This window comes from Wyeomyia smithii, chromosome 2 (genome assembly GCF_029784165.1).
Source record: "Wyeomyia smithii strain HCP4-BCI-WySm-NY-G18 chromosome 2, ASM2978416v1, whole genome shotgun sequence".
Taxonomy (NCBI): Eukaryota; Metazoa; Arthropoda; class Insecta; order Diptera; family Culicidae; genus Wyeomyia; species Wyeomyia smithii.
Genome location: NC_073695.1, coordinates 90,124,098 through 90,149,381, shown reverse-complemented (window position 1 = coordinate 90,149,381; position 25,284 = coordinate 90,124,098). Strand labels below are relative to the sequence as shown.

The window sequence follows — 25,284 nt, the reverse complement described above, 5'->3', positions numbered from 1 at the left end:
CAACCAGTCAACCTCCCGGTCGTAATTCAAGTCTGGATTGGCTGGTTGATAAAGTTGCCAAACGATTGACGCCTAATTGATTTATTACCTAACTGGTTATTGTAAGTTTGCACCAGTAAATCAAGTTACCAGAAACACTCGCATGCTGCAGTACTCCACGAGCAGGCATCGATTTAATATACCTGTATATTCACGTTCAGCTTTAACATGCGACCAGCTTGTGCTGGATTTTCATCGAATCTTCAAGATAACATTCCTGTTTTCGTTTGGGTAGTTAAAATATTGGGAAATAACACTGGATAATAGGTTTCTAGCCATTCCTGTGAATTTTGGCGCCCCCAGCCACTAATATTTTTTTCAGAGATTTGAATGAGTTTTCTCGTAAACAGAACGTTGAAGCGACGAACCCGGCGAGCAATTACTATGCGAACACTTACATAAGTTGACGCGTTTTGGTAATGGCTAGGGGAATTAAAATTCACAGGAATGGTTAAAAAGCTATAATCTTTCTAGGGCAGCTATTTCGAGCTTCAGGGCAGTACTTTTTCCACTTTTGTCGACCAGTGTCATAATCACATTTTTTGAGCTTCTCATTGTTTGGGTACTTTACTCCGTAAATCAACATGAGAGAAGCTTTTTCAGAAACTTCTTGATTTCTTTTCATCCATCGATAGGGTCATGCTCGGAGAATATATTCTAGAAGTTTCAAGGCTCAGCTCTCAGTATTATAAAAAATATGGTTGCCTGAACCGGCACGGAAGCCTGTTGAATAATAAAAAGAAATGTGTATGTTTCAGATGAAAACTTTGGACTACGCGTGAATCGCGAAAAATCCGTCCGTATGGTTTCCCAACAACCTAGTAACCAGCAGGACGTTGATTGTTCCTAGATTCTATTTAGAGTTTTCTTCATTAACAATCCAGAAATATTGTCTGTTGTAAAGCAGCACCTTTAGTGGTCGGATTTGAAGTGTTTTGATAACTACTTGTTGAAATTATTTGCCTTTCAATGCTGAAAGTTTTATCTCGACAGGCGAAGGTTAAAGTAAGTTATGCTAAATTAAAGCCCGACGTGGTTCGCTCTGAAAGGTCCAGAAACACTGAAATTCGTCAAATCAATCAGGTATGATGTGCTCAATCGTTTGCGAGAACGGATGTTCGTGGCTCGAAAGGTTCAGAGTAAGCGTTTTAGTGGAACATACGACAGGCAGCCGAACCGGAAGGTATCGAAGGCAATCAAGGTAAACCCAGGACTCTCGGTTTGGGATATCACCAGAAAAATATGATGCTATCAATAGTGCTGTCCGGAGGGCAAGTCTACGAGGAGACTGCAAGCAACCTAACAGGGTGCTTCAGCAAAACCTAGTGACTAAAACACGCGCTTGAAAGTTGTACGAGAAGGTTACGACGAAGTAACGGGTGATAACTAAAATTTTGGATTTTTTTCGAGGCTCTTTAATTCAAAAACAAAAACATTCAGAGAAAAATGAATAGCTTTCTCTCTCTTTCTCTACTCTAATGCCAGTATTTTTTGTTTTGTTTTGCATGCTGAGTTCTATTTGTAATGGCGCCGAAACAAGGAGCTTTGTGCAAGCGCATTTTACAGTTCTAACTAACTTGTACGAAAATTTTAACAAAAAGTTCACGGTAAACCTTTTTCAAAATGAAAGTCTCCCGGTTTTCACTGTGTATAATTTCCTGCAAACCTCAACAACATATCGCCAGGACGATAGTGGAGAACCCCCTCCCCGTAAAAAGGTGAGGATCATGTGATGCCAAATTGTTATTGTATCTTTGAGTATCGCTTACACTCTTGATATTACATTAAACAGATTTCAAATAAGTTAATTTAACGTCGAGATAAACCTAATTTAGTATTGTAGGGGAATTGGGGCAAAATCGACATGTTGCTGACATTTCACGTAGAGCAGACACCTGCCAATCGATTTCTGAGACTCTTTTACTCAATATAAGATATAATTCGACTACCACTTTTAGATATTAGCGCATTACCATTAATGCAAATACATACTCGATATTATTTTGCTCTGTGAAATATACTAAAACCATGCCAAAACCGGTTTCGTAGAATCACCGTTTTGAGCTCAGTTTTTGTCCGATTTAACATCTGTTTCTTTAAAAGATGGGTAAGAAGATGCTAATATGTGGACAAACTCATGGAATTTTGATATTTGATCTTATAACAAAATGGCGTCGAAAAAACATCGAAAATTTTCGATTTCTAAAAAATTCAAAATGGCGCCATTACTGCCCCTTAAGTTGAAATATGTTCAAACTCGGAGAAATTTGTTTTTGCATCAAACTTCATCAAAAAATCATACATAGAAGCCAAGGCAAAAAATTCGTTGCACTGTGTAATTTGCTTTTTGTTCAATTTCATATCGGATTCAATTGTTCAATTTCATATCGGATATAATATTGATCGCATATGTGTGCTACCCCGGCAGAGATGATTAAGACATTTTTCTTATAACATAGTTGAAAGCTGTTTTTACACTGAAAATTTGACGGCCCATTTATTTTGAATGCCAGCATTCGTCAAAATACGGCAACTTTTCATTAGAGGGAGTGCCGGCTTTTTAATAGTATAAAAATTCGAATAAAAAAATTACAATTTTCTGCATTTGGGAACAGGGCTCTACATTTTCGAAACAAAACAATGAAACTGATATACTTGCGCTGTCATTTCGATTCGAACAGTTTCATTTTCACCTGATTCCTTTCGGCTACTGTTCACGAATCACTTCTTTCTCTCTTTCCCTCTTTCTTCTTTCGGATCATTTCAAATAAAACTAATGACTATTTCAATCGACGGAGAGAGTGACGGAGAGAGAGACTCTATCCTTTCCTTCAGTGTCTCAAATGAAATAAGCACCGCATCGCGTCGTTTGATGGTAGTTTTCTAAAACCGCAAGCCGTAGTTAGAACGGCAATGGTATGCAATAAATACGTTACGCAAGTTCCGATCAATATTTCCTCCCTCTTTCCTATAAAAGTACTGTATGGAAGCCATTTGTCTCCGTCAGCGCTCATTGTTATTTTCAATTGAGAATCGTCATTTGAGAGTGATGGTGATAATCTCCGCATTCAATTGAAAAGCGTTTGTATCAATTTCAAGCCCTTCAGTTGTCAGAATCACAGCAAGAGCTTTCGACTGGGTGTCATGTGACTTACGAAGTGCTCGAGAATGATACAAAAGCTCACGAGTCAAAGCGTCACTATAACCTGATAATTGTCAATTGAAAATGACTTTGTCAGGCTCTGTTCGGGAGGATTCTTAACAGATTTTACAACCGATTGCTGCAAGAACGAAGAAATCCATCGAAAACCAACCGATTTATTAGCATTTGAAGTTGGACATATTTTTCACTTCTTCTGGTTTTCGATTTTCATTTTACATCCCTATGTAGCCGAACTTCTTGAGAGACGTAGTTCTACGTCAAGCATTTCTTGGTTGGCACCAGTTACAAAGGATGCTTGTTATGGACAGGCTTGTCATTGCTCTTCAGAGAATCACAATGCGTGTAGGAGAATATCTTTCACTGCGAAAATAACTGCTCTCACGCAAAGCGAAGCGACATGAAGAGAGCAACAAATCGTATGTATCTGAGTGGCTTGCATAAAAACACCGCGGTGGAATTTGTAATATCTCTCCAGAGATATAATAAACTCGTGTACACGAGAAATCATTACGCCCAATAACAGCAAAGCTCACTGCAGTGTTTTACTGTGTGTCTCTTAAGCATACTTCAAATGAGAGGAGCATCTCTAGGCAAAAAGGCAGATTATCTTTTTTGCTTTGTATTTCAAAACAAAAAAATAATCCAGCCGTCCATCACGCATGTTTGCTCTTTGAATGCTATCGAATTTATCTCAGCAGTGACCACCGCGGTGTACCTCTGTGTATTCTCACTAGAGTGATTCACTACTCTTGTTTCACTCAGTTCTGGTGTGAGCAACAAGTGTATTGTTTTTCTGCGAGCGGCAGAAACACAGCACAAAGCAGAATAAAAAAAAAGTTTTCGAAGAGAACCCAAGATTATATGTTAAAATTTCATTTTTTTTTTGTATTCCAGATTACCTCTCTAGATTTTGTTGTTTGTTTTCCAACAAATTTAATGCTTATTATCAACAGAAAAATGATCAATTATGATTTGCATTTACCATCAACAAAAGTTAACATTGTTAGAAATTAGTAGTATAAATTACTCACTAATCCCTCACAAAATGTTTTGAGTCGCATAAAAAAGAACAGGTCAGTGCTTCAAGCATGTAGCGAACCGGTATTGCCGTATGTGATAGGGCATTGTCACGAAGAAAAATTGCTCTGCGGCTTGTCTCCATGTTTGTAAATCATATTTGTTTGACAATATTCGCAATCTTCCTACCTTTTAGATAGTTTTCCATGTTCTTTGTCCGTAACATATCGAACAAAGCAACACAAGACTATGCACCTACTTTTTAAATAAATTACTCACGCGTATTTCAAGAATTAAACGGTGGGGGATGCAATCGTTAAATATTCGAGATGAAATTGAAATATAATAAACATTGAACAATCGAATCGGTAAAATTTGTAAAGATCTGCCTATTTTACAATAGGAGGAAAATGGGAGCCGAAACAGCTCGATGGACATTAGAATGAAAGCACTGTCGGTCAAATCAATTGAAATAAAGTTGACGATCCATTTTAGCCAAAAACCCATAAATCATTGAATTGACCTACACATGCACTGGATAGAATTGAAACAGTGAGAGTTCCATCTCATTACACTAAAGACTGAAATGACACAATTTTTGTTATTATTTGAGTCAATTTAAAGATAATATTTAAAAAAAATTGACGCGAGATTGCATCCTGAAGCGCAATGCTTCCATCGATATAGCACAGGCATTATTTTAGTCAAACAAAAATATTCGCATACATGCTTACGCACGGAAACGGAAACAAGGTCGAAACGACGGCAAAACTGCACGCCCGATGTGAAAGACGATGATTTTTGTAATTGGAAGCCAATTATATCGCCATAAAATCAAAGACAGATGTAAGTGCAGAGCCGCTGACTGCGGCGAACTACGAGGATCCGCATGCTGCTGCTCCAGAGCTGGTGCACACAGCACAACATTATTACCGCCACGGGATGCTGCGGTCGCGTAAAGATCGGCCACTCCACAGCCGGTTGGGCATTTCACGCGAGGGAACGGAAGAATGTGCTATTTATAATAATCGCGTTCATTGGACGCACCGACAACGTCATAACTTGTGCGATCGCCTTTTCGGGCATGTCTACGTGCCGTACCGGGGCGGTGATGAACCTTTCTGCTTTAATAATATTGATTGATTCGCTGTAGTACAGTGGAATGTGCGGGATCGCTACTGAAAATCGAATCCAATTAGATCAATTAGGTTGTGTTTCTGCCGCAACGGTTTGTTTGGCCACTGCTGGTGGAGTGTGTCATTTCTGGCAGCCGACAGTAAATTGTGATTTATTGCTTTGTGATGAATGAATGAGATGTGAATAGTTCGCTGTCTTCAGGGTGCATTTTCCCTTTTTTTATCGCTTAGTAAGAATTGAACCAACAACACAGTGCAAAGCACCTGCGATTTGTTTTTAATACTGCCGAAGCTCACAGTGATAATATCTACTAATTAATTAACACTAAAGATCCTCAAATTGTTTTAGCACTTCTTAAACAGCTTGAAATCGACCATCACATCTGACTACTATAGTGGCCATTTCCTGACTTGCAAACGAGTTGATCCATTAACAGGAAGAAGAAAAACAAACAATACCGGAAGCGCCTAATGCTTCACCACTGCTAAATGTTGTCAGATGAATGCGTAAATCAGCACGGAAAAAAACACTCGAAAACAGGTGCCCTGATTAATAGCTATACGAAAAAGAGCAAATGCTACATTAATCATCGGAAAACATGCGATTCGCGGCACTCGTGCGGCACGCTCGCCCAGCTTGTTATGTCTATGTGACTCGATGTTGCGACGCACGCCGATTAATGTCGCGCCGACAAAGCGTCTAGGTTAGGCAGATAGTGATGCGGCCAAGTTTCACGCACACGGCTGCTCTATTTCTTTGATCTGCCCAATGTGCGGCTCATGGGTGGTCAATCACAACGCATAAATTGGTGTGTCCTCAAAATTCGTCCGGTCATGCTGCAGCTTGACTAGGAAGAAACAGTTTTTTTATTTCGGTACAAGGCGGCGATATTCCGCAAATGCAGTGGAATCGCGAAAAGTTTGAATTTATTAGTGTTAACCTTATTAATATGTATCTTAATCTCCCCCATTGGAGGAGTGCAGATTTTTTTTTCTTCAGCTTGTCCAACATCACCATCTGGTCGGAAACTGAATATTCTAACATGTCAACGTGATTTTGGCGGCGGTCTGCCGCGAGCTGTGCACCTGTTGGACATATTTCATTCATGAAAATGAGTTTGCTTAGTTGACGTTTTTGCAAGTTTGTCGCCAGTGAACGGCAAAGATTTACGCAAACGAATTCGGGGAAAATTAATAGACACCTTTAAACCGACATTTGAATATTCAGAAACGATTCATTTTCATTTTTTGGCGTGTGAAACCGGCGTCTTCCTTTGAGATGTAAATTGATGTCGGACAAGTTTATTAAAATATCGAGTGGATCTTGTGATTCCATTTCATCGTTATTGGGCGTGGGGTGAATTCAACGCAGTTTTAAGTGATGTCGATATATATTTTTATTGGACGAAGAACTTTTTGGTGCTTTGCGTTTCCTGTGATCAAATGTTATAAGCAAAAAACTGCACAGTTTTATTGCTGTTTTTAGATGACACTTTCTTTCGACTGATGTCGGCGAATATTGAACATCATTCTTTTTTTCATAATCAACTGCGCGTTCATTCACTTTTTTTTTGTAAACTAGAATGATACCACTCGCCTCCATCGAACAGTTCTCCCTGCTGCGTGCAAATAAAAGATATTCATCGCTACATGGTACAACATTTCTCGTTGGAACCCCCCTGAAATCTGCACTAAAGTGCGCTTGTCGGCGTTTTGCTTTGAGATTCGAACCGTACACCGTTCACGATGGGCTACCTCCTTCTTGTAGTGTATTTCGTTTCGCATAAGGTGGGTCTCAATTTGCAGCTTATTTATATCCTTTCCGATTTATTGACTTTTCGTTTCTTCTCGGGCATTTGTTTTTCAATTCTTGGTTGCTTCTCTCGTCGTGTGTGAAAGTCGCGAATCGGGCAAACGCTCTGTTGCGATTGAGATATTAAACTATCGCGAACACAACATAGGTAAATGAATAAGCGATAAACTTCACCAATTAGAAGGAAGACTGACAGATTATCTTTCAATATTGGTTTATTTGTTTGAAAAATGAAATGAATTTTGACGCCGCAACAGGTTCAGGATTTGAACAAGTCTATTAGGATTTAGCAGCATAGCAATTGATTACACTGGTCGAAAGAAACGAAAAAAAATGTTCTTAAGCTCAAAATGAAAAAAAAAAATAAATGCGATAGCTTTTCAACCATTCCTGTGATTTTTGGTGCCCCCAGTGAACGTAGAAGTTTTTTTAGACCTCTAAGATATTTCTTTAATTTTATAAACAAAAAAATATATTTTTTTAAATTTTCACTAACTGGCAAGTAGTGTACGGAATGACACATCTGCAGAATGACAGCTGGCTGGCCGGAGAGAAACATAATCCTGATTTACGTATCATAACATGGATGCCAGATGAAAAGACTAGTCTTCATTTCGAAGACATCAGAGCTCGTGTGATTAACCGCACCCGATTTAATGTCTTTACTGCGATTTTTGCCAACTTCAACATTTCAACGGGGGGCGTGTTTACAAATGAAGACATATTTTCATGGAGTGTGAAGACATTTGGCAAAATGACTTGGCACCCCTGTGTCATGATTACTTGACGTAGGGGTGTCCTAAAACCACTTGCAGTTGTTAAATTTTAAAATAAATTTTTAAAGTGCAAATCAAAAAAGTCAGTGGAAAAGGTATTTCTTTTCATATTTTCTATCATATGAAATGATAAAGTGCATGACTCTAAAATACCCTATTCGTAGCAAAACGCAGCTTTTCCAGCAACATCCCAATTTTACACAATGTACTTTGAAAAAGAAATTTGCTTTTTGTTACCTTGCAGATGTGCTCCCGTAATCTTGCGCTCTCGTTGGCACTGATAATCGCACTGGTACCACTGGCAGCTGTAGCGTTACCTCATCACAGCCTCGCAAAGCGCAGCTCGTTCTTTGACATAGAATGTAAAGGACAGTTCAACAAAGCGATTTTCTACCGGCTGGACCGGATATGCGAAGACTGCTACTCGTTGTTCCGGGAGCCTCAGATCCTGTCCTTCTGCAAGTAAGTAGAATTTACCTATAGTTCAATAGAGTGAAAACTAATCAATCATATAAAAAATAGTAGCTTACTAATATATCAATACTAAAAAATTCAGAACAACGTAAAATTGAGGGTAGGAACACGTTAGAAAATCGAAGAAGCCAACTACATTAAATGGAAAAAGTATTTAAATAGTTTATATTTTGTTTCGTTTATTCTACAGACGTACAATCCACCCTTAATGTTTGTTATTTGTAAAATAATTTCATAAGAAAAATTGCTAGTCCCAAAAAGGACTGACAAACCAAAATAGAAAGCGTCAAGTAAAGTAGCAGACGCTTTTGGAAGCGCTGTTCGAGATAAATCTTCTGATTCACATTTGTGGAAGTGTTAGAGACCCTGAAGTAATGTAGAACAACTCTATTAAGTTAAGGCTGTATTACACTTTTTAACCAAGCGTCAAATATTTGTCACTTTTTCACAGATGAAGATTTGGTCAAAGATAATTGTTTCTTTACAAATCTGAAAAGAATATAGAATGTGTACAATACACGTTAATCTGAGATTCGGTAAAATTTGTCTGGAGTCAAGATGCAACGAATGTCATCAAAGAAACCCCAGTGAAAAGTTTCAGATCAATTGTAAATGGACGGTCTGGATTGCTTTACGAACATACATTACCTTGTCCGGAAATCCGAAATCGTGTCATTGCAGCCATAATTAATCTTTGTTTTCTACCCTTTAATGAACGAAGATGTGATTTCTAGGTACGTTGCTTTCTTAACACAACTGAGGAATCTGTTGGCCACGAATTTCTCTTCCATTCAAACCTTTTGCAAGTTTCCCTCCAAGTATCTCAACAAACTCAAGCCTGGTTTCAATTTCTGGTAGGATCTCCGGAAGATAGCGAAAACGAGTCAACGTTGGAAGTTCGGATGAATGAACTTGTTACTGGAGATACGCAGTTTTGTAGAATTCACAATTTTTTATGTTCTTCGTTGAAAAACTTGCGTCCTCAGGCCTTATTATCAACTGCTAAATTATACGATTTCAATCGATTGGTAAAACCCACTAATTCTTCGCTATACTTGGTCAAAACTGGTCATACAGCTTTCGAGCACGTGTTTTGGCTGCTACACGATCGTTTGCTAATGCGTGAAAGCGAGTGTCCGAATCTGCGCTGTTTGGGCAATCATTAATGGTTCTTGAAACGTTCTTATGGAGAAAATGGTTTACATCATTTGTCAGCACGTCTTTAAAATTCCAAGACACCTTGTTGCTTCACCTATATGAATAATATTGTAGAAAGGACTCTATTAGCTAAATAAATATTGAGGTGGAAATCCTACTTAAAAGTCAACAAAAGCTCGCTCAATTTGGCATCAATGCTACGGAATGGATTCGTTAAAGTTTAACGTCAAAATTTATAACCGTCCATTTCCGACGCTTAATTGACAATATTTAACATGCCTGTGTTTTTTATTACACGACGCTTGACCTTTATCCGCAACCGTGCGCAATCCGATACCGTATGGGAAGCGGCATTGAGAGAACTGGAGCTTAACTTTCAATCGTAAGGACTGGAAACCCCCTACGGATTAACTTCCTTCGCAGTTCTAAGAAATCCCCCGACAGTTTTCGGCTGGGCGGTAGCGATTGACCGATCGAAAAGATATAAATCGGAAAAGGCACACCAGCCGGGTCCAAAACAAATAATGAATGCAAAAATATACTCGTATACGGGTATAAAAGTGAGCGCAGAAAAAAAATAAACTGGACTAAAACCAGTGAAACAAGGAAAACGCTCAGGCCTGCTGGAGGTGAAACGAGCGAGCAGCTGTAATCTCCTGCTGCAACCCGATTCATGGGAGAGGTAGCCAGAACTGGAAATTTATGTAAGCGCGATAAGACAGCAGAAATCCACGCGTGAGGCCTCTTTTTCTGATGTTTCTCGCTGACCGCACGGTGAGCTTTTCCTGCCCCGCTTGCGTGGCCAAGCCTGGGTGCAGCATGTTTTTTTAGCTTTATCGCTTATTCAACAGAAATTCAGGTTTCATCTTTGTGTTTCCCGCTGATCGTCGACGAAGTAACCCTCTTGTAGCGATTCGCACTGATCTGCACTTTTTGATAGTTTCCATCGTGTCGGCATTCATGTCTTCATCAATTACCTGTAGCCCCGTTTGTTGCTGCCAATGACACCTACAACACCCGCCTCCTCGTTGTGTCTCTCCTCGACCTGCATAACCAGTAGTACAGACAAGTGACCAATCAGTTAGTAAACTAACAACAACCTGTTTGCTTGGATGTGTTGTTAGTCTCTCACGTTGCGATCTTTATCAAGGCGGCATTACCTATATGGGCTGAGGCGTGTGGTCTGCTGTTTCTACGCGGTGGGTGTCACGGTGCTGCCAGAATCGACGTTAAGGAATCTGCGGTTACCTTGGGATGGTGAAGTTTTTTGTGCTCAACTACTTGGCAACCCCAATTACATGGTTATATTTCTCATGTGAGTGAATTATTCAGGATTTGTTGGTGTAACAAAACTTGGAGATATTTTAATTGTTAAGAATGAAAGCCGCGAATGATAAAATAGCAAATCATAGTTAGGAGTCGTTACTCTGTAACGGTAATTGCCAAATCTACAGTAACTACTATGTTTATCGATTGAAAAAAGTCATATGTTTGAAGTACAAACATTTACCTTCTAATTGATGGATGTTTTGTAAAAATAGCGGAAAACTGGCAACGTTTTAGATAGAATCCGAGCACACTGCCAAGAGGTATAGTGGGTAAAGGGTTTCTTCCCACAATCAAACCAACCCTATCTCTAATCTAAAAGTTAGAACTGTTTTCCACAGTTACGTCGGCAAGAAATAATTCGTAGAACCATCGCGTAAACCTCCAAGAAGCTAGTACTTGTACCTCAGCTTAAAGCTACACATATTATTCATATATCGGGTATGTATACTGGCTCCACGATGGCGAAGCCAGTGCGGAGCCGCAGGGGCATACGGTAAGCACCATATACGTGCGTAAAGCAAACTGGTAGGCAGTCTAAATTGGCAGACACTTTGGCGGCTTTAGGTCTCGGTTGCTGCCTCAGCTCGTTACAGAGGCAGTAGCACGTAGCCATTCGCGCACTCCTCGGAGGTGCCGGCGAGGAATGAAAACTTGGCGCAAAGGAATTTTCCACACGCGAGTAGCGAAAACATGGTGTCCACTGGAGCGTAACATGGTGCATGCGTAGGTGCGCGTGAATTCGCTCCAAGTAGAATAGAATGCTTGTTTTTTTCCTCTCTCTCTCTCTTAGGTGGATGACGTAGAAGTAGGTTCCGTTAAAAGTTGCACTTTCGGTTTTTTGTACTTTTGTAAACCAATAATACCAGTATATTTTACAGTATTAAAAGCTTAGCATTATCATTATTTCAATTTATAATAACGCTTTGATATGTACCAATCAAGATATATAAACAAATACTGGTCAAAAGTTTCCCTGCATTGTGAAAAACTGGTGTTGGATTATCGACAATAATTTAAATATTCTGGTGGTCTTTCAAGGTTTATTAAGGGAATATTGCTCAAACAATTTTTGCCTTTCTCCTAGAAAGGTATAGCAATCACCGGAAAAACCAAAGGTATAAAAGTGGTCCCAATGGCTGAATGTCATATACTACTCGACCCCTTTCGACGAAACGTATGTATGTATGTATGTGTGTGTGTGTGTATGTGCAACTTTTTTTTTCTCACTCACTTTTCTCAGAGATGGCTGGACCGATTTTCATAAAATGGATTGCAAACGAAAGGTCTAGTTGCGCCATAGGTTGCTATTGAATTTCATTGTAATCGGATTTTTTGTTTAGAGGTTATGTATCAAAATGTAAAAATAACGAAACATCAATAACTCAGAAACCACACAACCGATTTCAATAAAACTGGTTTCAAATGATCGGGCTGTCTCCAGAACCCTTAACTACGGTCGTTATGATTGAACATATGGTTCAAAAGTTATGTAACGAAAAGTTATCCTGAGGTTGTTTAAACTCACTCATTTTTCTCAGAGATGGCTGAACCGATTTTCACAAAATTAGTGTCAAATGAAAGATCTAGTTGCCTTATAGGTTGCTATTGAATTTCATTGTATTTGGATTGTAACTTTGTCCGTTGTTCATAAAAATGTGAAATCACATAATGAAAGTAAACATATTGACTTTCTCCCAACGATCACTGGCTAATTAAAAGGTGGGAAAGTGATCCAAATGGCCGAATGTCATATACTACTCGACTCAGTTCGACGAATCGAGCATTTTCTGCATATAAGTATGCATAGGTGTATATGTTTGTGTGTGGGTGTGTACGTGTGTATGTGCACCTTTTTTCGCACTCACTTTTCTCAGAGATGGTCTGACCAAACCGATTTCAATAAAATTAATTGCAAATGAAAGGTCTAGTTGCCCTAAAAGACCCTATCGAATTTTATTGTAATCTGATTTCTAGTTTAGAGGTTATGTATCAAAATGTAAAAATCACGAAACATCAATATCTCAGAAACTACACAACTGATTTAAACAAAATTGGTTTCAAATGAACGGGCTACCTTAAAAACCCTTAACTTTTGAATTTTATGAAGATTGAACATTTGGTTTAGAAGTTATGGAAAGAAGCGTGTTCTGGAGACTGTTTAATCTCACTCATGTTTCTCAGAGATAGCTGGCCCGATTTTCACAAAATCAGTGTCATATGGAAGGTATTGTTGCCCCATAAGACCATAATGATTTTTTTTTTACAAACGGATTATTAATTTGCCTGTTATGCTTAAAAATGTGAAATCCAGCTATGAAAAGAAACATATTTCGAAGACAACTTGAACTCACTCACTTTTCTCAGAGGTGGTTGACCCGATTTCCACAGAATTAGTTTCAAATGAAAGGTCTAGCTGCCTCATAACACCGTATTGATCGGACTGTAACTTCGTCTGTAATGTATCGAAATGTGAAAATCATGAAACTTCGTTATCTTAGAAACTACACAACCGATTTGAACAATATTGATATCAGATGAACGGGCTTAAGGGTTAGCTGATGAATTATGATTAAACACGTGGTTTCAAAGTTTGGCTGCCCTATAGACCATTTTACGAGACATTTCTAAACTCAATTCATGAATGAAATTTTGACAGAAAGCTCGGAACCGCTGACATAACGCACGTAAAAGCAACATCATCATTAGCAGGATCCGTGACACCTGTCAGTTCGTAAAATGGTCTATATGTTCCCTTTTCATTTGATTGTAATCAAACTTAAGCAATCGTTATGTTTTAATTTGTTTAATTTGTCAACGAAAGTCTATTATCTCAAGTATTACACGACTTATTTGAACATAACTAGTGTCATACAAACGAGTCATCTCTCAAACTTACAAATAACAAACTTCATAACAATTTGATATGCTGTTTAAAAGTTTTGGAAAGAAAAGAAATTCAAAGACTATTCAACACTTTTCTGCTTTGATCAATATATATGGCCTCAACATGATTTATATGTGGTATCGTACTATCTAAACGTTCCCGGTATCGCTCGTGATTAAATTGTTCGAAATTAAGTCATTTCTTTTATTTCGCGATTTCTTAAGCACTAACATTACGTCAAATTTCATATTTTATACTTTAATTACAACATCAATATTTCAGAACCCAAAGAGTGAATAAACCTTCATTGGATTTAAGCATTCATGTAAATCTATTTTTACAAATAACAAGTTTGAATGAGAAAGGCTGAGTCTGACCGCTAGGTGGATTAATTTAGGTTTTTTTTGCTTTTCGCTAACATTTTTTTGGGAATTGAGGGGAGGAAATGATTTAAAAAATAAAAATTAGAAATAACTATAGTGTAATTCACCATATTTTATTCGCATAAGAGACGAAGGACGAAGTTTTTCGGAGTATGACAAGATTTCCACAAAGCTAGCTACTAACATTTATTGCTAACACATTTCGCCCCACGATGATATCCTAACAACGGGCAGGTATTCGGAGCTACCAGCAGTCTCTGCAATCACTAATCAGTTTCACCTCCAAATGTTATCTTACAGAAAGCAGTGCTTCACGACAGACTACTTCCGAGGTTGCATAGATGCCCTTCAGCTGACGGACGAAATCGAAACACTGAAGCCGTACATCAAGGTGCTAAATGGTGCCGATCCCAACACGTTATAAGTCCCTCATAGGAGAGATTAGAAAGCCGCTAAGAACTAAACAGTGATCTTTTCCTTTGCTACAAGTCTTCATTTTCGCAGTGACTGACGACTAGCAACGAATGAACTAAACTTGCGCGCAAAAGTGCTTAACAACCAGTATCAGCAACAAAATACAGCCATTGCTTGCATTGTTATAATTAGAGGAGATATACATTAGAAACGAGAGTGCCAATAAGCATACAACACGAAACATTTACGAAGCTTCATCATCATCATCACCATCACGACTGTGGTCCCCAACCCGACACCGAGAAATCGTGTACCAGTGGCCGAATAATGTGCAATTTTATTTTTTAACCGGCTCCACGTTCGATTGCATCCGATAGCTCCGAAGGTCCAGTGCAAGGCAGATAAGCCCGGAAGGCGACGTCATACATCCGAAGGATTCAAACGTAGTGCGGCCTTTCTTTTGTTCACACTTTTGTTTTATTATCAACGGGTATGTTTTTTTTTTTATATTTTTAAGAAAACCTCATTTGCATTTTGGCCGCGCTCATTTTTGAAACGCCTGACTATACCGATTGAAATACTTCATGCGTGCGAGCGCACTAGTTTTTTTAGCCGTCCGGTTTGTGTCTAGACTGAAACTTTTCGGCGGCGAGTTGTTTGTTTTTGCAAAGCATCGGAGGCATATTGCACTCAGAATGCTTTTTCACTTTTTACTTTAATTACGATACCTAATTATTTTGTTTTCTTCTTCCTATTTAATTGTAGAGAGGACTGCTTTGGAACGGAATACTTTCTGGCATGTGTAGAAGCGTTATTTCTCGACGAGGAGGAGGAAAAATTCCTAAAATGGCGCGAAATGTTGGGGAAGAAATAATTTTGCCATTGTTATTCATCAACTGCAGCTGTATGTTATAATATTTAAAAACAAAACTTACAAATATTTTACCGCATTCAATTTGTTTAGAAAGTTTTGCAAATTTTGATTATACCTTCTTCGAACAGAAACAGCAGCATAAGTCATTGACTGAGGGGAAGGAATGATAGAAAGCCATTTTGTACATAATTAAGTGATAAAACATATTTATTTATAATTAATATTGTAAAAAACTAACTTACAAAGTTGGAATGATCAGCAATTTTAAGGAGTCTGTTATTATGGTTTGTATCTGAAAACGATATTGTGAGTGATAGAAGTCATTATTACCTATGTTTCAGAAAGATTAAAAAAAATGTGTACCAGCTTGAATTGCTTGTAGTAGGGGGAAGGTACCGATTCCAAAACCGGCGATTTAGTATCGCTGAGATTGGCTATCGTTGCGTTCCCCTAACCGAAAGAAGAGGAGATTATTAGCGTAAACTCGGTTAATTTATCATTTCAAAACACTTCATTTTGTTCACAAGATTCATCTATTCAACGACTCGAAACTACGATAGTAGAAAATTATCGTATTATAATGTATTTATATTTTCAAAAAATATATTTCTAGTCCAGAAAGCACACATTTACGTTTAGTTATTTATGATGAAGAAAAACAGTGAAGTAACTTGGTTGATTAAATGCTAGATAAAAAGTAAGCTTTGCAATAATCTTTTGTTAGTAGCATTAGACATACGGCTTGAAGAGTATAATAAAGCATGTCCTGCATCAATGTCACTGTTTCTCGGCTGATTGTCGGGTTTCGATAGCACTGATGATCAAAATTTCTTGCTCTTTGTTTCCATTACATAACAACTGATTATTACACATGTAAAGAAAGCAAAGAGTTGCATGTTATAAACGTCAACAACTCACAACCCTCACAGAAGTTACAACGAAAAGCAGTTTTTTTTACGTTTTTATCGCTCACATGAAATAAAATGTAAATTATTAACATTCCTCATTAGACAGTATTTTCTCTCGAAAATAGACTAATACGTAAATCAACAACAACTTCTTTCATTTCGACCTGAGCCAAGCTCAAAATGAAGGATCCGAAATGCGACAATAGCGAAAAATAGTCGAGAGGGACTTCCTTAATCAACGTCAATCAAATGGACCCTGATTTTTCGACTGGCATAACTACAGGGTCTATGGCAGAGCGAAGCTCATTGATTCATCAAGAATAACTAACAAGAAAGTGCGATCTAGGACTTTACTTATTTCGCGAAACAAATGATCATTCTTACCTGCACCATCAACATTGTTATCAGGTATAACTTATATGATTTTATGTACAGAAAAGCAAGCAATGTTAATCAGTATGACTTAAGTTCCTTCAGAGTGTATTAACTGGTTAAAAATCATTACATTACTAATTTGTTGCGCTATTATTGTAAATTCAAACAGCTTTCCAGTTTGAGCAAACGGGCATAGAGTTTCATCAGGCCCGCTAATCATTATAGCTATTTTAATTATCATCTTTATAGTTTTACCTATGACAGAACCCATTTATTTGGAACCGTTTGCAAATTATTCGTCTTTTCTTTGTATAACAATAATGGACTGGTTGCTTTTCGAGAAAGTATCAACATGAGGAAGCGATTTTGTTGAAACATTGAATTCAATCCGAATAGGTTTTAACGAAAATACGGGGAAACAATAAAATATCAATCTGCATGAGAAATGAATTGGTAACGACTTTTTATTTTTCTTGAAAGAAAACAATGGTAACTATACTCTGTTACAGACAAGGGGGATCCATCTGTCAAACATCGTGTAACCAACATATTTGGCATCATTGCGTCTGTTTGTTCTGGTTTTTGGTCATTAACTTGATCAGTGCTGAGAATATTCACTGTCATGATATTCTAAAGCAGCGATTTTCAGTCTTCTTTATGTTGATACTCATACTACTCCTGCGAACAGTGATATTCATGATACAAGACAACCGATGAACACCGACCGAATAAACTTTGACACTCGTGTCGGTATTTTGAACGTCAATAATAAAAATCATTTCAGAACAGTGAAAAGCAAACCAACCTCATTCGACAATTTATACTGTACCATGCGGTGTACAGTGTCTGAACAAACTTTCACTACTTGGATTGATAATTACCGAAACTTCTCTGAATATCATTTACAAGGCCTCATTCCACTATTTTGTCATTGATTATGGTAAACGAAATTCATGCATTGTCGTAGTGAGCATTGGTTGCTGAGTTGCACCAGAAAATAAATGTGCTGACACTGAGAATAATTCAATTGATCAACTCGTGAATAAACACCGATAATCTAAGGCACTGAACTTGATCGATGTGAAATGTCATACAATTGGAGCATTTTTGCCTTTCTCCTAGAAAGATATAGCAATCACTTGCAAAACCGAAGTTATAAAAGTGCTACAAAGGGCCGAATGGCATATATCACTCGACTCGGTTCGACGAGCTGAGCATTTTCTGTATGTGTGTGTGCGTGTGTGTAAGTGGAGATTTTTATTCTCACTCACTTTTCTCAGAGATGGCTGGACCGATTTTTATGAAATCAATTGCAAATGAATGGTCTAGTTGTACCATAAGACCCTACCAAATTTCATCATAATCGGATTTTTAGTTAAGAGGTTATGTATCAAAATGTGAAAATCACGAAACATCATTATCTCAGAAACTACGCAACCGGTTTAAACAGAATTGGTTTTAAATGAACGGGCTACCTTAAAAACCCTAAACTTTTGAATTTTATAAAGATTGAACATGTGGTTCAAAAGTTATGGAAGGAAACGTGTTCTGGAGACTGCTTAATCTCACTCATGTTCCTCAAAGATGACTGAACCGATTTTCATAAAATCAGTGTCAAATGGAAGGTCTAGTTGCCCCATAAGACCCTATTGATTTGTTTTGCAATCGGACTATTACTTTGCCTGTTAAGTTTAAAAATGTGAGGTCTAGCTATGAAAAGAAACATATTCCGAAGAATACTCAAACTCATTCACTTTTCTCAGAGATGGCTGAACCGATTTTCCCAAAATTAGTGTCAAAAAAGAGGTCTAGTAAGTATTGTGCCGTGTCAAATTAATGTTGTGTGAACAAAAAAAAGGTCTAGCTGCCTCATGACACCTTATTGAATTCTACTGTGATCGGACTGTAACTTCGTCTGTAATGTATCAAAATGTGAAAATCACGAAACTTCATTATCTCACAAACCACACAACCGATTCAAACAATATTGGTATCAAATTAACGGGCTAGTTAAGGGTAAACTGAAGAATTTCATAATGATTAGGCATGTGGTTCAAAAGTTGTGAAAAGAAACATGTTCCGATGACTGACGATGACGTTTTCCCAAAGATGGCTGAACTAATTTCAACAATCTCAGTATCAAATGAACGGTTTAATTTCATTTAATTATAATCGGACTCTTATTTCAACCGTTATGTATTAAATTCTGAAAACAACGAAAGTCTATTAACTCAAAGATTACACGACTTATTTGAACATAACTACGGACTGTCTCTCAAACGTACAAATAACAAATTTCATAACAATTAGATACGTGGTTTAGAAGTTATGGAAAGAAACGAAATTGATTGATCAAAATATATTGTTCTATTTGAACGTTCCCGGTATTGCTCATGACTACAAATCAAATTTTACATTTTATACTTCAATTATTACTTCAGATACAACATCAATATGTCTTTATTGGATTGAATTTGGAAATTTAAGGTTGTTTTCCAGAAACCATAAGTCGCAAAATCGGATTTCAAAATGAAGTATGGAGTTGATTTCCGGCCTATAAACATTATCCCGGTTCCTGAAAAACTCACATCGGGTAATGAAACTGGAAGCTACTATCCAAAAATTTAAACGGCGTCTGAAGTTGATTTTTGGCCTCTGGGTATCATACTATTCCACAAATTCTCATGTTGAATGATATTTGGTCTGTTTAGGCTGTTTTTTTTTTGTTCATCTATAATTTATTTGACACGGCACAAATACAATTTAATGTTTAACGGCGCCAATTATATCTGGTAGCTTACTTTCTAAAGCATCTTAATAACTAAAAGCAAATTTTTTATCCTCGCTGCCGACTACGAGCTGGAACTAAATCTAACTTAAAGCTATAATATTTCGCATTAAAAGCACTGGTTTACTGTATGATGGTTTTCATTGCCATAGGTAAGCAGCATATTTAATTTGTTCCGCTGCTGGGCCAAGATATTATGGACTGGCCTATTGGGAAGTCTCCCTCGGGCCTTGAGAGTATCGTGCGGGTCTGATCGCTGATTCCGGATCCGGGGTCTTAACGTGTTCTTGTCGTTAGGTTGGATGTAGGCGGAAGTGGATAGGACTAAACTGGGGCGTGAATGGATTTCAGGAAAACGTATATAAGGGACATGTAGGATAGGTCACGGCTCGCCAAGAAATCACGAACAGGAACAGCCGACTGCCTACCTTCGGCCTGCAGGGAAGCTATCAATTTAGACCTGGCGTCACGGTGTACAGGGCATGACCAAACAACGTGCTCTATGTCGTGATAACCTTCACCACAGGCACAGACACCACTCTCTCCGAGCCCAACACGACGGAGATGCGCGTCAAATCTATAGTGATTGGACATAAGCCGGGACATCACGCAAATGAAATCCCGACCTACATCCAACCCCTTGAACCACGGGTTCGTCGACACCTTGGGGATTATGGAATGTAACCACCTTACCAGTTCCCCTCTGGTCCAAGCATTTTGCCAACTGATGATTGTATTCTGACGTACAAATGAGAAAAATTCATTAAAGGCAATTGGTCTTACATAAATATCACCGTTTGTTGCGCCCACCTTAGCCAAAGAGTCCGCTTTCTCATTGCCCGGTATCGAGCAGTGAGAAGGGACTCACGCTAAGGTAATCTGAAACGATTTTTCGGATAAAGCACTCAGATGTTCCCGTATTTTCCCCAGGAAATACGGAGAGTGCTTAACATCTTTCATCGATCGGAGAGCCTCAATGGAACTGAGACTGTCCGTAAAGATGAAATAATGGTCCGTGGGCATTTTTTCGATAATCCCTAGGGTGTACTTAATTGCAGCCAATTCTGCGACGTAAACAGAAGCAGGATTATCGAGCTTATGGGAGACGGTTAAATTGTTATTGAAGATACCGAAGCCAGTGGACCCATCGAGAAGTGATCCGTCAATGTAGAACATATTGTCGCAGTTGATGTTTCGATATTTATTGGAAAAAATTTTGGGGAGCTGCTGCACGCGTAAATGATCCGGGATTCCACGAGTTTCTTCTATCATGGATGTATCGAAAAACACAGTAGAATCCGAAGTATTTGATAAGTTGACACGGTTTGGAATATTCGAAGAAGGGTTAATATTTTGGGACATGTGATTGAAATACAATGTCATAAAACGGGTTTGTGAATTAAGTTCGATTAACCTTTCAAAATTTTCAATCACAGGACGGTTCAAGACCTCACATTTGATAAGAATGCAAGAAGATAGGCTCCAGAAACGGTTTTTCAATGGTAGTACTCCAGCTAAGACCTCCAAACTCATCGTATGGGTCGACTGCATGCAACCCAAGGCGATACGCAAACAACGATATTGTATTCGCTCCAGTTTGATCAAATGTGTGTTTGCTGCGGAGCGGAAGCAGAAACACCCGTACTCAATGACAGACAATATCGTTGTTTGGTAAAGCCTTATAAGGTCTCCTGGGTGGGTTCCCCACCATTGTCCGGTTATTGTACGAAGAAAATTCACTCTTTGTTGACATTTTTTCATCAGATACCTAACGTGACAACCCCAGGTGCCTTTAGAGTCGAACCAGACACCAAGATATTTGTGTACCAAAACCTGAGAAATCGTTTTACCCATTAATTGTGTTTGGAGCTGAGCAGGTTCATGCTTCCTGGAAAAAACTACTATCTCAGTCTTCTCCGGAGAGAATTCGATACCTAGCTGTAAAGTCCAAGCAGACAAATTGTCCAAGGTATCTTGCAATGGTCCTTGCAAATCGGCAGCTTTGGCTCCTGTAACAGAGATTACACTGTCGTCTGCAAGTTGCCTTATCGTGCATGAATTTGCCAGACATTCGTCGATGTCATTTACATAAAAGTTGTAAAGAAGGGGGCTTAAACATAAGCCCTGGGGAAGACCCATGTAGCTAATGCGAAAAGTTGCCAAATCGCCGTGCGTAAAATGCATGTGCTTTTCGGACAACAAATTGTGTAAAAAATTGTTTAGAATTGGAGAAAATCCTTGTCGGTGAAGTTTTTCCGAAAGAATGTCAATAGAAACGGAATCAAAAGCCCCCTCATGTCCAAGAACGCAGACGCCATTTGTTCTTTGCGAGCATACGCCAGCTGAATATCTGTTGAAAGCAACGCAAGACAATCATTCGTCCCTTTGGCACGGCGGAAGCCAAATTGAGTTTCTGATAGTAGACCATTTGATTCGACCCAGTGGTCTAAACGACGGAGTATCATTTTTTCCATCAACTTCAGGATACAGGATAGCATTGCAATCGGCCTATAAGAGTTGTGATCAGAAGCTGGTTTCCCTGGTTTTTGGATGGCGATCACCTTCACTTGCCTCCAATCCTGCGGTACAATGTTTTGCTCCAGGAACTTATTGAACAAGTTCAACAAGCGCCTCTTGGCATTGCCGGGTAGATTCTTCAACAAGTTGAATTTGATTCTATCTAACCCAGGCGCGTTATTGTTACAGGACAGGAGGGCAACTGAAAATTCTGCCATCGTAAAAGGTGATTCTATCGCGTCGTGACCCGGAGACGTATCGCGAACAAAGTTTTGCTCAGGAACAGAGTCCGGACATACTTTCCTGGCAAAATCAAATATCCACCGACTTGAAGACTCCTCGCTTTCGTTGACCGTTACGCGATTCCGCATTCTTCGGGCTGAGTTCAAAAGAGTGCTCATCGATGTCTCCCTCGACGTCTCGTTCACGAACCGACGCCAATATCCGCGTTTCTTTGCTTTAGGCAGGCTTTTAAGCTTGGTATTAAGCTCCGAATACCGTATATAGTCGTCGGGTATACCTCCCTTCTGGAAGGCCAAAAACGCGTCGGATCTTTGCGTGTAGACATCGGAGCACTCTTTGTCCCTCCACGGAGTTGGAGGCCGCTCTTTGATCGTTACGCCGGGATATTTCTTCGTTTGGGCTTGCAACGCGGCGTCGAGGATTAAGCCCGCGAGGAGGTTGTATTCTTCAAGTGGTGGATAATGTTGAATCGACTCGACCGCTTTTGAAATCATTTCCTCGTATAACTTCCAATCGACATTCCGTGTGAGGTCATACGGAATGTCAATTGGTCGCATGCGGGTTGACCCGTTAGTAATTGAAATAAGAATAGGCAAATGGTCGCTACCGTGGGGATCGAGGATTACCTTCCATGTGCAATCCAACCGTAGCGACGTCGAACATAAGGATAGATCCAAAGCGCTTGGGCGCGCTGGAGGTTTCGGGATACGTGTCATTTCACCGTTGTTCAAAATAGTCATGTCGAAGTCATCGCAAAGGTTATAGATTATAGAGGAGCGGTTATCATTGTAGGGGGAACCCCAAGCCACACCATGAGAGTTGAAGTCTCCCAAAATCAAACGTGGCGAGTGAAGAAGAACTATTAAATCAAAGAGCAACCGTTGCCCAACCTGTGCTCTGGGAGGAATATATATTGAGGCAATACAAAGCTCTTTACCTTGTATTGTCATTTGACATGCGACAACTTCGATGCCTGGAATCGAGGGGAGGTTAATACGATAGAAAGAATAGCACTTTTTAATCCCTAGAAGTACTCCTCCATATGGGGTGTCTCGATCAAGGCGAATAATATTAAAATCATGGAAGTCGAGATCAATATTTGAAGTAAGCCAAGTTTCACAAAGGGAAAATGCATCGCATTTGTTTCTATTGATTAAAACTTTAAATGAATCCATTTTTGGTAAAATACTTCTACAATTTCACTGTAAGACAGAGATAGAATCCTTCGTATACGCAGATGAATTAGGCATCGAAGGATACAATCGCTGCAATGAGGGGCCATTGGGCAGTCAACTGCTTCAAAAATGATCTAACTGTTGGGAGGAATGCTGTAAGAAAAACTTTAATTGGATCGGGTATATTGAAATTTTCAAAGATCCAGTCCACAATGTCAGAGAATTTCACAAATCCAGAATTTGTTTCATCAACTGGGTGTGCAAAAGGAACAACTGGGGTTTTAGATGTTCCTGGCAGTGCTGGGAACTCCTTCTGGGACTTTAAATTTGCAAGCCCAGGAGGAGTTTGCTTCGGTTTTTCCGCAGCACTGTTTGGTTTGTTTGTAACTTTCATTTCACTTTGGGAAATTATAGGACCTTTTCGGGGAAGTTTAGGAGAGGAAATATTTTTCCTCTTTCTAGATGCCCCAGGATTGGCATAAGATGTTTCCGCTGGTGAATCGTCAAAATCGGTTTCATCAGAGGACAACAGATCAAAGGGGTTCGATGTTATTATTATTATATTTGATGTCAACAGATAAAAATTTTTACCCCAATGACAGATTGAGATTAACTAACAGTACAATTAAGCTACCAGAAAATTGTCTTAAAGCTATTCTTATTGCTAACACGAGAGACATTAAAATCGAAAACAGCATAGCAACGATTAAACACACGGGACATACTGCGCATTGGTTCATTTAGTCCGTAATTAGTCCTCGAGGGCTGAATGTGCAGAAAAGTGTGTGAGCGAGTATCACGGCGCCGTGTGTTGATGTCAAGTAGACCCAAAAGAGTGTGACAGTCGATGTTTCCCTGCAGTAGATCGCCAACAAAGCAAGCTTTAGCTTCATTTCGTCTCGCTTCTAACAGCTCTAGGTTGATGAGTTTGCAGCGATCGGCATACCTAGGTAAGTTGAAGGGGTCGCGCCAAGGGAGTTTACGCAAGGCGAAGCGAACGAATTTCCTTAGAACGGTTTCAATCCTATGTGTGTCGTTTTGGTAATAGGGAGACCAGATTACCGCAGCATATTCGAGTACTGGACGTACAAGAGCGCAGAATAGTGCCTTTAGGCAATAAATATCGTGGAATTTCTTTGAAAATCGAAGAATGAAGCCTAACTGGGACGATGCCTTGGAAACGACGTGCGAAACGTGTTCCTTGAAGCTCAGTTTTGAATCCAGCAGCACTCCCAAATCTTTTACTGTCGTCTCACGCTTTAGCTCAGTACCGAATAGCGAATAGTTGTGATGGAGAAGAGTGCGCTTACGGGATGTTATGGTAGAAGTGGTCACGGTCTTCTTCAGCATCTCAGCGTAAGATCGCTTTGAACGCTCCTTAAGTGACCGCTTGATTTTATCTCTGCGCTGCATGTACACCGGGCATGTGGAGAGCTCATGCTGATTTTCCCCGCAGTGAATACATTTTTCAGCATTAACACTGCAAGAATCGTCCGCATGAGTTTCTCCACACTTGCTACATCGTGCCTTATTGCAGCAGTAGGCGGCTGTGTGGCCTAGCTGCTTGCAATTGGTGCAATTCATAACACGGGGTACATACAATCGCACAGGCAGACGAACCCGATCGATCGAGACGTGGCTAGGGAGAGCAGATCCGGCAAACGTAACACGAAACGAGTCTGACGGAGTGTACCCTTTTGTGCCGTTGACAAGAGACACAGCCCGCAATTGCTTGCAATCTATGATTTTTACTTTTACGTCGTGACACAAAGCATTTTTGAAGCAGCCAAAACCGCTTGCCAAGATACACTCGACCGA

The 25,284-nt window shown here is 39.2% G+C and overlaps 1 protein-coding gene across 5 annotated transcripts in view; it reads left to right on the top strand.

Annotated features, from left to right (window-relative positions):
- The window catches only part of LOC129722258 (ion transport peptide-like), a 67,674-nt gene extending 50,481 nt beyond the window's left edge, over positions 1-17,193 (top strand). For 4 of the 5 annotated variants that reach the window (XM_055675570.1, XM_055675571.1, XM_055675572.1 and 1 more), the window contains exons 2-3: positions 8,189-8,406; positions 14,473-15,073. In XM_055675570.1, coding sequence (XP_055531545.1) covers positions 8,189-8,406; positions 14,473-14,596 — 342 coding nt within the window. In that variant the 3' untranslated portion in view covers positions 14,597-15,073. Of the gene's footprint in view, positions 1-8,188; positions 8,407-14,472; positions 15,074-15,351 lie in introns of those variants that run through there. The other variant, XM_055675574.1, reaches the window with a different exon arrangement.
- Positions 17,194-25,284: the final 8,091 nt, after the last annotated feature.